Below are 13,904 nucleotides of genomic sequence, written 5' to 3'. Positions count from 1 at the left end.
CACCCAGGCTGTGCTGCAGGGCTAGCCGATTGCTACTCCTACGTGCCGTTCATATAGAAGCCATCTGGTTGCTGCTAAGCAATGCAACACTGTAAGATTCCCGGGGACATACTTTTTTTCAGAGGGAAACAAGTTTAACAAAGAGGTTCAAAACAATTCAAGGCAATGAGAAACGAAATGGTGCACACCCTATGCAAAGTGCTACTCACTTTTAGTGCCACTGTTGGGTCAAACTCCCAAGAACACAGGGCCAAGGGGAGATATAAATTTAAGTATAGGCAGTCAGAGCTACACCGACACCCTCGAATCAATGCACTCTAAAACTGAATAGCACATTTGAGCGAGAGGGAACACCAAGTCTGCGACGTTCTGCTGGCCTTTCTCGGCATCCCTACCTCCGGCTAATACTTTCTCCATTTCTTCTCTGACAACAGGGGAGGTCAGGTGGATGGTCAAGGACAAAGGGGGTTCTTTTGTGTTTTTTATCAAAATCGCAGCATCATCCACAGACTGGAGTATTTCGTACTTGTCTTCTGTCACAGTCTGGAGGAGGAAAAGAAGGTAGCTTTCAAAACACTTTCTCTGTACAGCAATCAACAATTCTGACAAACTCCATTGGGTCTCAGGTTATGAATCTGAGAATAACCTCTAATCCTGCAGTCAGAGAAGCTATTTCCACCAAGAATGTTAAAATGTAAAGGGAGGAGTCAAGTGTGGTGGCTCACACCTATAATCCCAGCAGTTAGAGACTAAGGCAGGATAATGAGTTCAAAGCTAACACAGACCACAGAACAAGACTATCTCAAGGGCAAGAGTGAAAGGAGCAGTGGCAGCCACTCCAGTGACTTAGGAGACTGAAGTCAGAGGATCACTTGAGCTCAGGAGGTTAGGGCAGGCCTGAGCAGGATAATGATGCCAACAACAATCAATGTTAATTTAAAAAGAAACAACCAAACAAAAAAGAAACCAATTGTAATTCAAGCCTAAGACCAGAGTACATGCCTGAAATCCCAGCACTCTGAAGACAAAAGCTAGACAACACTGCTGTTTGAGGCCAGCCTGGTCTACAGAGCAAGCTCAAGGAAAGCCACAGCTACCCAGTGAAATCAAGGATAAAAATGAATAACTTCAACAGCTAGTCAACCAGGGAGGCACATACGTATAACCCTAGCTCTCAGGATGTTGAGGCTGGAAACTGAACTCAAGGCCAATCTGAGATACGACGGAGAGCTCATCTGGAGAAAACAGGTCTTCTTTCTCGTGTTCTAAGACAGGCTCTTCTCGTCCAGCGGCTCTCCTGCCACAGTCTCAGTGCTGGTTCAAGGCCGGGGCTTCTAATTTCTAACATGGACTTAACATGCACACACTTCAAGGATGCAGAACAAAGCCCATGTCACTGGATACTGTGTGGTACACCCAGTGTCCATGACAGAGGGTGATCCTCAGCCTAAACAAGTCCATGCAGGGAGAAGCAGTTGGCAGACCCCATGGGAGAGATGCACATGCATTACTATAGCTTATAGCCAATGACAGACATGGGTGTGTATGCGTCCTGCAGAGAATATCTATGGGTGCTCGACAGTCCAACCTCAACTTCTTTATAAGCTAGCTTCTATTAACTGGAAAAAAAAATCTAGTTTCTTAAACTATTTTTGTTAAAAGAAGGAAAGTGGGCCGGGCAGTGGTGGTGCACGCCTTTAAACCCAAGTACTCGGGAGGCTGAGTTCAAGGCTAGCCTGGACTACAGAGCTAGTTCCAGGACAGCTAGGGCTATTACACAGAGAAACCCTGTCTCAAAAAAGGAAAGTACATGTACTGTATGTAGAGAGGACATATGCCCTGGAAATTGGTGTGCAGATTTCTCAACCTTAGCATGGCTCACCTGCTGGATGAGGTAATTCTTGCCTAAGAGAGGAGGCTGTCCTGTGTTATACAGGGTATTCAGAGTATCCCTGGTAACCACTTACTAGGGGTAGGAGTACCTCACTTCTCCCAATCTCAGATGGCCAAAAGTGCCCAGGGAGGGTGGAGATGTCAGATGTCAAGAACCACTGACGTAATGAGCATGGCCTAGTGTACATACTAGGGACGGACTTCGGCAGGCTCACTAAACACAGCTATATGCACACGTTGTAAGGCTCCTACCACATCCATTACAGAGCCTAGAGAATACAAAGCTCTTTCTTTCGAAATATTTACCAAAGTGCTCCACATAACAATCTTTAGAAAGAGACAATCATGAAATCACAGCTATGAGAAACCATCTGAGGGGATGACCTTCAGGAGTTCCTCAAGTTTCTAACACTTGCTCTTTCAGATCTCAATTCATACCATTCTCTGAGCATGTACCCAAAAAGCCTTATATTATGGAATGTTTACTGACACACAAAGATATTTTTCTTTGCAGAGTAACGTAACAATACTTAAAACCAACTTTGAATTTCTGTGTGCTTATCTTTTAAATTAAATCTAGAAGAACTTTTCTGGAAATGCAGAATACAATAGTAAAGAACCTCTGCTGTCTCTGGCGGCCCCCACTGGGGACAAAATGGACAGACTATCAAAGCAAGTGGGGGAGATAGATACATATAAATCTGACCTGGGGTCTGGCTCAGTAAATGTTCAGTAAGTATCAAAGACTTATTTATGCAATATTTTAGTAATAGAAGAAATGATTTGATTGAGTTTTTTTTTTTTTTTTTTTTTTTTTTGGTCTTACTCTAGAGTCTAAGCTGGACTTAAATACTCAGTCTTCCTGACTCAGCATCTTAAATGCTGGGATTACAGGTATAAACCACCACGACCATACTGTTCCTCTTTCTCTCACTGAACTGCCCACCGAGCTCAGTCAGGTGAGTGGAGTTTTAAGTATGTCCAGGTCTGATCCATGAAGAATTAATGCCCTTCCTTCATCGCATCCAGCCTACACATGATATTTCTAGGCTTCACACGAGGGCACAAGGCTTTCACTAACTAGTAGAACGGGCACCACTATAAACAGCAGATGCCACAGACCCTCAATGGCTTTGTGGTGACCTGCTTCTTATCAAGGTGAACACAGGGCAAATACAAGAGGTGCTCCCTGGCACATGGCACAGATGGGCCCTCTCTTCCTCTGATCATCATCTCCACAAGTGCTAGAATCCCCTCTGGCATGATAGTGTTGCTGGTGACTCACAGTGAGCTGGATGGCCAGGTTGTCAGCCACCTTGTCCAGAAGGGCGGTTGTGGGCTTCTCCTTACAGAGCAGAACCAGCTCCAGATCCAAGTCCCCCTTGAGCAGAAGACCCTTGGCTACCAGGCCGACCCGCATCACGCCCCTCAGGGTCCTAGTCATGTGTTCCGCCTTCTGTTCCCTGTGAGACAGACAAAAGTCAGGCTCAATGGGAAGCCAACCTAGCCAGTACCCAGAGAGACTGGCACTTCTTAAGAGAGATGCTAGCTTAGCTGTGCCACATGGTGACAGAGACCTACAACCCCAGCATTCAGGAAGCTGAGGCAGAAGAACCTCTGTGATCTTGGTGCTACAAAATAAGCTGAAGGTCAGCATAGGCTATCCCCTAAGATCCTGTCACAAAACAAAACAAACACGCTACAAGAGCTAGGCAAAGCAGTGGCAGAAGGCATCAGGAAATCAAGGGCAGCCTTTAATACACAGTGAGGAAGCAAGTCTGGGCTACAGAAGACCCTGCCTGAAAAGACCTGCCTTCCTCAACAAACAGAGAGAGAGAAAAAAAAGGAGAAAAAGAGAGAGGGGGAGAGGGAGAGAGAAAGCACCTGAGACTCACCCAGCCCCTTCTTTGCTCTCATCGTCTGGGGGCGTGTCCATATTGTCTGCCTCGGTGAACTCGTTGCCCTTCTCCTGCTCATCAATCCAGTCAGAGACAGCCTTGAGGGCACGCTCAGTGTGAGATACCATATTCTGTACGGCCTCCAGCTCCTCTTGCGTTGGGTATACTGAAGAATGTTTTGCCATGACATGACGATCATCATTCACAAAAATTCTCATGGGACGCTGGAAATGTGAAAACTACGCTAAAAATGATGCAAGGACAGCCAGCAGCCCACCCCTTACCACTTAGTACCATTCCATCCTTCACAGAAGATAGACTATGGGAATGTGGCCAAGGGCCTGAGAGGACACTCTCCACGCAACAGCAGAAATGGGGTACTTTACGTATCGCTCACTATACTACAGTAGTCCCCCCTTATCCGCGGGGTACACATTCCAAGACCCCAGTGGATGCCTTAAACCGCGGATAGCACCAAAACCAAAATATGGTCTGAGTTTAACCTCTACGCACACTGGTATGGTAGTTTAATTGGTCAATCAGGCACAGGAAGGGCTTAGACAGGACGGAATGTGAATGTGCTCTCCCTCCAAGTAGCTGATCATCCTACTCACCCTTCTTCTTCTTGTGATGAAGTGATGATGATACAATGCCTACGTGATGAGATGAAGTGAGGTGAATGACGCAGGCATCAGGACGGTGCACAATTAAAACTTAGCAATTTTTTCTTTCTGGAAATTTCCACTTAATATTTTCAGACTGCGGTGGACCGCAAGTAACTGAATCCGCGGGAAGCCAGAACGCGGCTAAGGGGGGACTACTGTATTCACATCGTGACACGTAATTACTTTAGAAATTCAAATGTTTAAGACAAAAATGCTAACAGTATCAAATACTTTGGGGACATGCTACAGGCATCTTTGTATATAAGTGAAGAAATAGTGTCTATGAGCAAAGAAAAAAAAACTGTCTTACCATTCTTCCTTCCTTTTCTCTTGTAGTATCTGGAAATCAGTCCTGGTTTATCTTTTCAAATTGTGACAGCTTTCCTTGGTGTTACCAATACTTCAACTATCTATAAGACCAGAAAACCCTTTTAGTAGATGATCTCAGAAGCCATATACTTGGTTGTAAAGATGAAAGAACTTGCTCACAAAGAGTCTGCTCACAGCAGGACACATCTGTCTTCCCAGGTAGCCAAGTCAAGGTACCAAACAACTCACTTCAATTTCCCTTCATATGAAAACAGCAGGCTTCCAGATACCTATCTGAATCCAGCCACATAGAGGGGACACCTGTTTCCCTGTGGTCTGGTTCATTTCTTCCTATATAGCATGCGGGGAGCTGAGGAGGGGGAGCACAGCACAGAAGGGTATCAGGATTTTATGCAACCCAGGCTGGCCACAAAGTCCAAATCTTTCTGCTTCCACCTCCGAAGTGTCAGGAATACAGGTATGCACCCTCAAACCAAGCTTGGACTCTTGCAGTTCTAGAACAGGGACTCATACAGGTCTATGTTCTACCACTGACTATAACCCTCAACCCCAAGTGTCAATCATGCAAGTATGTGATGCACACAAGTCTTTTGCCAGTTTTTCAAAACAGAGTTTCTCTGTAACTTTGGAGCCTGTCCTGAAACTTGATCTGTATACCAGGCTGCCCTCAAACTCAGAGATCTGCCTGCCTCCTGAGTGTTGGGATTAAAGACATGTATCACCACCACCCAGCTATGCACACAGGAAGGACGAGAGGGCTTTAGCTGTTCTGTCCTATCACTCCCCACTTTATGCCCTTGCAATAGAGCCTCTCACCAAACCTAGAACTACGCTGGCACCCAGAAGGCCCCTGGTATCCTCCTGTCTCTGTCCCACCCACAGCACTAGGATTATGTCTTTCATGAGGCCATGTCCAGCTTTTTACAAGGACACTGCGAATTCGTATTTTGTTCATTTCTTTTGATTTTGGTTTTCGAGACAGGGTTTCTCTGTGTAGCTTTGGAGTCTAGCCTTGAACTCACAGAGATTCGCCTGCCCCTGCCTCACCAGTGCTGGAATTAAAAGTATGCACCAACATTGCCTGGCAACACTGGGAATTCTAACTCAGGTCTTCACAAGCATTCCTATTCATCAGGCCATCTCCCCAATCCCAGGGTTGGTTTTTCAAGGCAGGATCTCCTATAGCTCAAGCTGGCCTCAAACTTGCTATACAGGGAAGATGACCTTCAATAACTGATTCTCCTCTAGCCCTACCTACCTCATAGGCATTTGTCACAGAAAGCAAGATTTTACTTAGTCTGTAGTTCTAAGCTCAACCAGAGAGACTCATGCTCATTTCACTGGCTATACTCTCCACCAAATACTGCCAAGTTAGAAAGTTAAACTAACACCAGAGTGGTACTCCAGAATGTTGGAGAGGTGGCTACCAGGAAAGAAGAGCAGAAAGGCTTCACAGGAACACAGTAGGGAAAGAGAAGAGTGTGGAGTATGGGATGCTAAGAGTTAGGAGACCAAGTCTAGGCTGTAACTGCTCCCAAGCAGCCACAGATGGGAGAAACCACAACCCTGTGAGTTCAAAGTTGTTTGTCTGTCTTTCAACTTTCTATGGAGCTTCCTTTCTTATACCTGCAGCACAGAGAGACCTCTGTACAACATCCCGAAAACCAAGCAGATCAGCCTACATAAGCCATGAAGCCCAAGTCCCTCTGCCCCTAAAGTGGCAGCAGCACTACTCCGAACAGTTACTGTCACCAGCTAATCCAAGTTATTTCCACGTCAAGGAAGAGACTGGAACTCAACTAGAAGTCAGCTTATACATAGCTGTGCTGAAAAGGGACACCTATGCACACCTGTAAGTTCAGCACTTGGGATGTAGAGGCTTGATCAGGATCAGGATCCTGTTTGAGGCAGGCATAGGTTAAGAGAAAATTTATCTCAAAAACCAATACTAAAAATTGGGAGAAACAGCGGGTGGTGGTGGCACACACCTTTAACCCCAGCACTCAGGAGGCAGAGAGGCAGGCAGATCTCTGTGAGTTCGAGGCCAGCCTGGTCTACAAGAGTTAGTTTCAGAGTTCCAGGACAGGCTCCAAAGCTACAGAGAAACCCTGTCTCAAAAAACCAGAGTTGGAGAAACAGCTTTGTAGTTAAGAGCACTGGTGGCTCTTGTAGAGGACTGGAGCTCAGCTCCCAGCACCCATATTGAGTGATTTACACACTTCTGTAACTCCAGCTCCAAGGGACCTTCTTCTGGTCTTCACAGACGCCTGTACTCTCATACTTATCCACACCCATACACAAGTAAAAAGAGAATGATTTTTTTTGTTGTTACTTGTTTTTGTTTGTTTGGTTGGTTGGTTTTGAGAGATAGGTTTCTCTGTAGCTTTGGAGCCTGTCCTAGACCAAGCTGGCCTTAAACTCACAGAGATCCGCCTATCTCAGCCTCCCAAGTGCTAGGATTAAAGGCATGTGCCACCACCACCAGGCTGAAAAAAGAATTATTAAAAAAAAAATATATAATGCTTAGATGTGATAACTAGGGGCTAGATGGCTTAGCAGTTGCTGTTCTCAAAAAGTTAGCCAGGTATAAGGGAGCATACCTTTAATCTCAGCACTCGGGAGGCAGAAGTGGAGGGATCTCTGTGTTTGAGGGCAACTTCACCTACAAAGCACATAGTCAAGGCTATGTCTCAAAACACAAAACAAAAGACCCAAGTTCAGCTCTCAGCATCCACATGAGGCAACCCACACCCTCCTGCCTCTTCTGCCTCCGTTTCCAGAGAATCTGACATCGCTCTTATGGACTCCACAGTACCTGCATACAGGTACACATACTAAAATATAACTAAATACATACATAAACAAAAAACTTAAAGCAAATCTTTAAAAAAAAAAAAAAAGATTCCTTTAATCCAGCAGGAGGCAAGGCAGGTGGATCGCTCAATTTCAGGCCAGCTTGCCTATACACAGCAGGGTTCAGACCAGCCAGAAGTATGCAGTGAGAGCCTGTCTAGGGCGGGGGTGAGGGTGGGAGAAGAACAATTATGATATTTCGATGCCTTGAGCTGTAAGAAGAGGAGGAATAACTCAATCTACCTGCTTGTACCCAGCACAGGTAAATGCAAGGCTGATTATGATTACTACATGCCTGTTGTTTCCCAGAAATACTCTAGGGAGAAAATACAAAAGGACGAGTAAAACTGGGAGACGCTGGCAGGGGTAAAGCTGAGAGGTAGCTGTCCTGAGCTCATCTGTGTTCCTTTGAGAAACTCAGGACAGATCTTCAGTTTCAGTTTGCAGTACCGGGAACGAAAGCCAGGGCTGTGAGACTGCTGAGCAAGTGCCCTACTGGTCATGCCCCCAGCCCCCTTTCACTTTTTGAGAAAATCTTGACAAATTCCCCCGTGGACCTTCACCTCACCTCTCCTGGCTTCCCCTGCCCCATGCTGCGGTTACAGGTGTTACAGGTGTTCAGCAGTGCACACCACTAGTCGTTTTATTTATTTTGTGTGTCTTTGGTGAGACTGGAGGGCGGTGGGCACATACGCATGCCACAGTACGCCTGTGGTGGCTCTCTCCTTCAACACCACGTGGGTCCTGAGTATAAACTCAGGTCACAAGACTTGGCAAGATGGCTTGGCACGGGACCACCACACCAGCCCTATTAGTTTACTTTACTGCATAATAAACTTAGGTATTTTTGATAAAGCACAGCCAGTGGCAAAGTAACTAAAAACAAATCCAAAGACCTGAAAACCAACCACAGTCTGGATTCTTCCAGGCAAAGGAAATACCAATCAGCAGTAGCTGGCTGTCACCCCAGTGCCATGTACAGTACTATCAATCAAGCCAAATCTTTGTGAAATCTCGTGAATACATGACCATGAAGCCTCTATTTGGAAGTATATTCATGCAGGCTGGAAAGGAGGCTTGGCAGTTAAGAGTACGTGCTGCTCTTCCAGAGGACCCCCGTTCAATTCCCAGAAAATCATGGGGGCTCACAACCTTCTAGAACTCCAGTTCTGGGGAAATCTACTCTCTTCTGACCTCTGGCAGCAGCAGGTACAAATGTGGTACACAAACATACACGAAGGCAAAACACTTGTTCACATTAATTTTTAAAAAGTTTACTTGTGTGTATGTGAATATCAGTATACAGGCACAGCATAGTTATCAAGAGGACAGCTTCAAGAGTCAATTCTCAAATACCATCCACCTCTTTTTTGAGACTGTCTTTCACCGGTCTGGAGTTTCCCAACTGTAGGGCTGCCTACCCAGCAAGGCCCAGCAATCTTCCAGTCCCCAGTTCCCATACCTGGAATTATATAAGTAAGTAACACTATACCTGTTTTTTTTTAATTTATTAGATTTATTCACTTTATTTTATGTGTATGAGTGTTTTGCTCACACCATGTAAATGCCTGGTGACCAAAGAGGTCAGAAGAAGGTATCAGATTTCCTGGAACTGGACATGTAGATGGTTATAAGCATGCGTATAGGTGCTGGGAACCAAACCCAGGCCCTCTCTTAAGAGCTACACATGCTCTTAACCACTGAGCTATGCCTCAAGCCCCAACCTGATTTAAAAAAAAAAAAAAAAAAAAAAAAAAAAAACTTGTTCTAAGAACAAACTCAGGTTTCTCCTTGCAAGAACTTTACCAATGGAGTCATTGGTAAAGTCATATGTATTTAAACAATAAGTATTTATTAGATATCTCTTTTATACGTCTTAAGTCAGGATTGGGTCAGATGACAGATAAGGCAGACATCCCCTGTTCCTAGGGCCTTGGCCACCTAATCAACAGTAAAGAAAAACCTTCCTTCCCTTCACATGTAATCTGGTACCAGGAGTCAAGGCTTTACTCCCCACACTGAGTCTCTGGGACTCTGGGTTGACCTCCACTATAAGAGCAGTCCCTTTAGCCAAGGTACAGAGGCTAAGACTATTATTTCATTAAGGGGTTTGTGGAATTGCATGGTGATTCATGCCTGTAACCCCAGCCTTCAGGAGACTGAGACATGAGGACTGCTCCAAGTTCAAGTACAGCAGAGCTATGGAGAGAGACCCTGTATCAAAGAAAAAGCCAAACAGGCACTGGTGTCGTGGCTCAATTGGTACATGCTATACATATGAAGTTCGGAGTTCCGTCCCAAGCACCACATGAACTTTGACATGGTGGCACACACCTTTAATTCCAGCACTACAGATTCCCCCAAACAATCTGAAAGCAGCTCCCAGCCCGCTGCCTGATCTAAACTGACAAGTCATGTCACTCTATTTTTGTTATTAAAACATTCAGAAGGAATGAGCTGTGTGTAATTCCAGCAGTTCAAGGCAAGCCTCAGGTACAAGAGACCTTGTCTCAAAAGATAGTTGTTGCTCTTACAGAGGACCAGAGTTCAGTTCCCCACACCCACACTGAGTGGCTCACAACCTCCTATAACTCTAGCTGTAAGATCTGTCAAATGTGGGGTAAAGGCCTTTGATCCTGGCACTCAGGAGGCAAAGGCAGGAGGATTTCTGACACTAGTCAGGTCTACATAAGGAGTTCCAGGCCAACTAGAGATACACAGTAATACCAGAAAAAGAAAAGGGGGGTGGGGTGGGGGATGGCCTAGAACATACCTTTATGGTAGAGAGCTTTGTCTAGCATATATTAAGATCCTGAATGCAGTATCTAGTACCACCAAAATAAACAAGCCAAAAAACCTGAATAAAAAACTCAGAGGGGCTGAAGAGACAGCTCAGTGGTTTAGAGCACTTACTGCCTGCTCTTGCAGACAACCAGGGCTCAGTTACTGCACCCACATGCAACTTAACAATAGTCTGTTCTAGGGGATCAGACACCCTCTTCTGGCCTCCTTGGGCACTGCACACATACAATGCACACAAAACATACACATAGATATATTACTTTTTTTTAAAGGAAGAAAACTCAAAAATGAAGGGAGATAGCTCTGGGTCAGAGGGTTAGACTGTAAGGATCAACAGGACAACATGGGACAGAGGCTGTGGGGCAACAGTGTACAAACCAGAACTGCAAAAGAAACCAGTGTACCTATTACTCTGCTGTCAGAACCACAATACACAAAGTATGATGTAGCAAAATTACCAACTGTTTTTGAACTGTGAAAGACCACAATATTACAGAAGACATTTAACAAAACTCCAAGGGGATTTGAGGAATCCTCTTCCCAGTGTGCTGGCAGGCAGGGAGAGCAGGCAACCTTACCTCCCTGTGTTCAGGGCAGAGGCACACTGCAGCAAGGCCTTATATAAAGGTATCTGTTTGTTAGGCAGAGTCTCACTGTAAAGCTCTGGCTGGCATGTAACTCAGAGATCTGCTTGCCTGTCTCCCAAGTGCTAGGATTAAAGGTGTGTGCCACCTTGCAGAGATAAAAATTTAAAACAATGACAACAACAAGACTCATTGCCTAATTTACTACGTGTACTTCTTTGAAATGTACTTTCTTCTAGCTAGAAGAAAACAGGACCACCTCTCAAACCATGTTACTTTGCTAATACACAGTTGTGATTCTTACCCATAAAGATCACCTTTTCATTGTTCTGGAGGTGCTAGGGATGTTCTTCAGCAAACTGCTAAGACTTTTTCCCCTGGTTTTTCAAGACAGGAATATCTCTTTGTAGCCCTCGGTGTCCTAGACCAGACTGGCATCGAACTTAGAGATCTGCCTGTGTCTGCCTCCCCAGTGCTGGGAATGAAGCCATGCACCACCACCTGGCTAAACTGGTAAGACTGCTCAGAGCAAAACATACTACCAATGCTTTGTGCTAGTGTTGTTAAGAGAGAGTCCTGAGCTGGGGAGTGCCAAAAGTGTTTGCTGTTTAAGTGTTCGAACCAGTCTGGATTCGCAGATTCCACACAACAGTCCCGTGATCTCAGTACTTGGCAGGCAAAGGATTCTCTGAACAAACTGGTTAGCCAGATTAGCAGATCTGTTCTGGGTTCAACTGAGAAACCCTGTCTCTATAAAATAAAGAGCAAGTAAGACACCTGCTTTCAACTTTGGCCCTCCATATTCACTTGTATACACATGTGGACAAGCACCTACACACACATGCAAACATGCAAGCACACACCACACATACATGTACACAGGAAGACTTGTTGTGTTGCCCAGGTTGGGTCCGATGGACACAAGAGGACCTCCAGCCTTAGCCTCCCAAGCAGCTGAAAGACAGAAGCCTGTCCAGTGTGATAAATGAAACTTCATTCTGAAATAACTGCAGCTCCACCTGCAGCTCCAAGAAGCCAGACAAACACACTGAGCCTTAGTCCTTCCACAGCCACAGCTCAACAGACTGACTATGATACTGACACCAACATGGTGGAAGCAAAGAACACTGCCCAGGCATAATGATCCCAGCCCTAACCACTAGCAACCACTTGCCCAATTACTATGTTAAGAATGGCATATGGGCCAGGCAGTGGTGGCACACGCCTTTAATCCCAGCACTCAAGAGGCAGAGGCAGGTGGATCTCTATGAGTACAAGGCCAGCTTGGTCTACAGAGCAAGTTCCAGGACAGGCTCCAAAGCTACAGAGAAACCCTGTCTCAAAAAAAAAACAAACAAAAAAGAAAAAAGAAAAGAAAAAGGCGTAGGGAACAAGGTGATGTCTGTACTTAGGAGGCAGAGGCAGGCAGATCTCTGAATTCAAGACCAGTCTGGTAACAGTTCCAGGACAGCCAGGGCTACACAAAGAAACCCTATCTCAAAAAACCAAAAGAATGTCATAGGGGGTGTGAAGGCATAGCTCAGTGGTAAAGTAAGTAAGATACCATGGTTCAAACTCAATCACCACAAAAAGGAGAAAGACTATCACAAAAACACTGGGGTGATGGCTCAGTGGGTAAGAACACTTTCTATACAACTACAAGGACCAGAGTTTTCATTCCTGACATGGCCAGCCAAGACATATTCCTGGAGTCCCTGCACTGGAGGCAGAGACAGACAGAGCTGAAGGGCTCAATGGCCAGTCAGTCTAGCTGAAATGGACAGCTCTGAGTTTACTGAGACCTATCTCAAGAGAAGAAGGCAAAAGTGATACATACAGCAGAACATGCAACTTCCCCTCTGGCCTCAGTAGACATGTGCACAAGTGTACACACAGGTGCACATAAGCATATATCTCAGATAAAGTGAGGTCAAGCCAGGCGGTGGTGACACATGCCTTTAATCCCAGCACTTGGGAGGTAGAAGCAGGAAGATCTCTTAGCTCCAGACCAGCCTGGGCTACAGAGCTGACATGTGACAGGACTGTTACACAGAGAAACTCTGTCTTGGAAAACAAAAGAAAACAAAACTCAGGTCCTTAGGCTTGTGTAACAAGAGCCAATTAGCCCTTCAAGCCACCTTACAGGTACATTTGGTTTTTAATTGTCTATGTGAACTCTCACAAAAAGAACCACACAACACTGTCTGTCTGACTCTGAGGCCTGCTTTAGAAACCCACTGTGCCTACTGGATTATTTCATTCAGCCTTAAGAAAAGAGAAGCCTAGTCTCACTGCAACTTAATATACCTTGGTTGGCTGATATCCATGGGAGGCCCACCTGCATCTGAAGAGAAACAGTGATTGAGTGAATGGGGGGAAGGGTAGTGGGGGAAGAATCTGGAGAAGGGGAGGGAGGGGAAACTTTGGTTGGGAACTAAAAACAAAACAAAAAATAAATAAGAAACAAACAAGAAATAACTGTGACCACAACATTTCTAAAAAGGAAAGGAAAAAACAGGAAGAAAGAAAATGTGTATGTGGATACCAAATATGTTCAGGTGCCAGCAGAGTGTTGGTCTCCAGACCTGGGTACTGGGAACTGAAATTGAGTCCTCTGGAAGAAAACAAAGTGGTTTTTCTGGTTTGGGGGTTTGTTTGTTGTTGCTATTGTTGTTTTGGTTCTGATTTTTTTGAGTCAGGGTTTCTCTGGTAGCCTATCCTAGAGCTCACTCTGTAGACCAGGCTGGCCTCGAACTCATAGAGATCCACCTGTCTCTGTCTCCTGAGTTCCGGGATTAAAGGCATGCGCCAGCCACCACCACCACCCAATTTTTTAAAATAATCCTTTTAAGATTTATTTATTATGTATACAATGTTCT

At 45.2% G+C, this 13,904-nt stretch overlaps 1 protein-coding gene across 6 annotated transcripts in view; it reads right to left on the bottom strand.

The window, feature by feature from the left end:
- Ilf3 (interleukin enhancer binding factor 3) overlaps positions 1–13,904 on the bottom strand; it is a 38,476-nt gene that overhangs the window by 12,580 nt on the left and 11,992 nt on the right. For 4 of the 6 annotated variants that reach the window (XM_038323013.1, XM_038323014.1, XM_038323018.1 and 1 more), the window contains exons 2-6: positions 4,767–4,866; positions 4,406–4,444; positions 3,789–4,015; positions 3,179–3,356; positions 396–543 (exon numbers count right to left, since the gene is read on the bottom strand). In XM_038323013.1, the coding sequence (XP_038178941.1) occupies positions 396–543; positions 3,179–3,356; positions 3,789–4,015; positions 4,406–4,444; positions 4,767–4,769 (595 nt within the window). In that variant the 5' untranslated portion in view covers positions 4,770–4,866. Of the gene's footprint in view, positions 1–395; positions 544–3,178; positions 3,357–3,788; positions 4,031–4,405; positions 4,445–4,766; positions 4,867–13,904 lie in introns of all 6 variants that reach the window. The other 2 variants (XM_038323015.1, XM_038323016.1) reach the window with 2 other exon arrangements.

The sequence above is a fragment of the Arvicola amphibius genome, chromosome 3 (assembly GCF_903992535.2).
Source record: "Arvicola amphibius chromosome 3, mArvAmp1.2, whole genome shotgun sequence".
Classification (NCBI taxonomy): Eukaryota; Metazoa; Chordata; class Mammalia; order Rodentia; family Cricetidae; genus Arvicola; species Arvicola amphibius.
The sequence above is the reverse complement of the archived record's forward strand: the minus strand, read 5'-3'. Positions and strand labels throughout refer to the sequence as shown.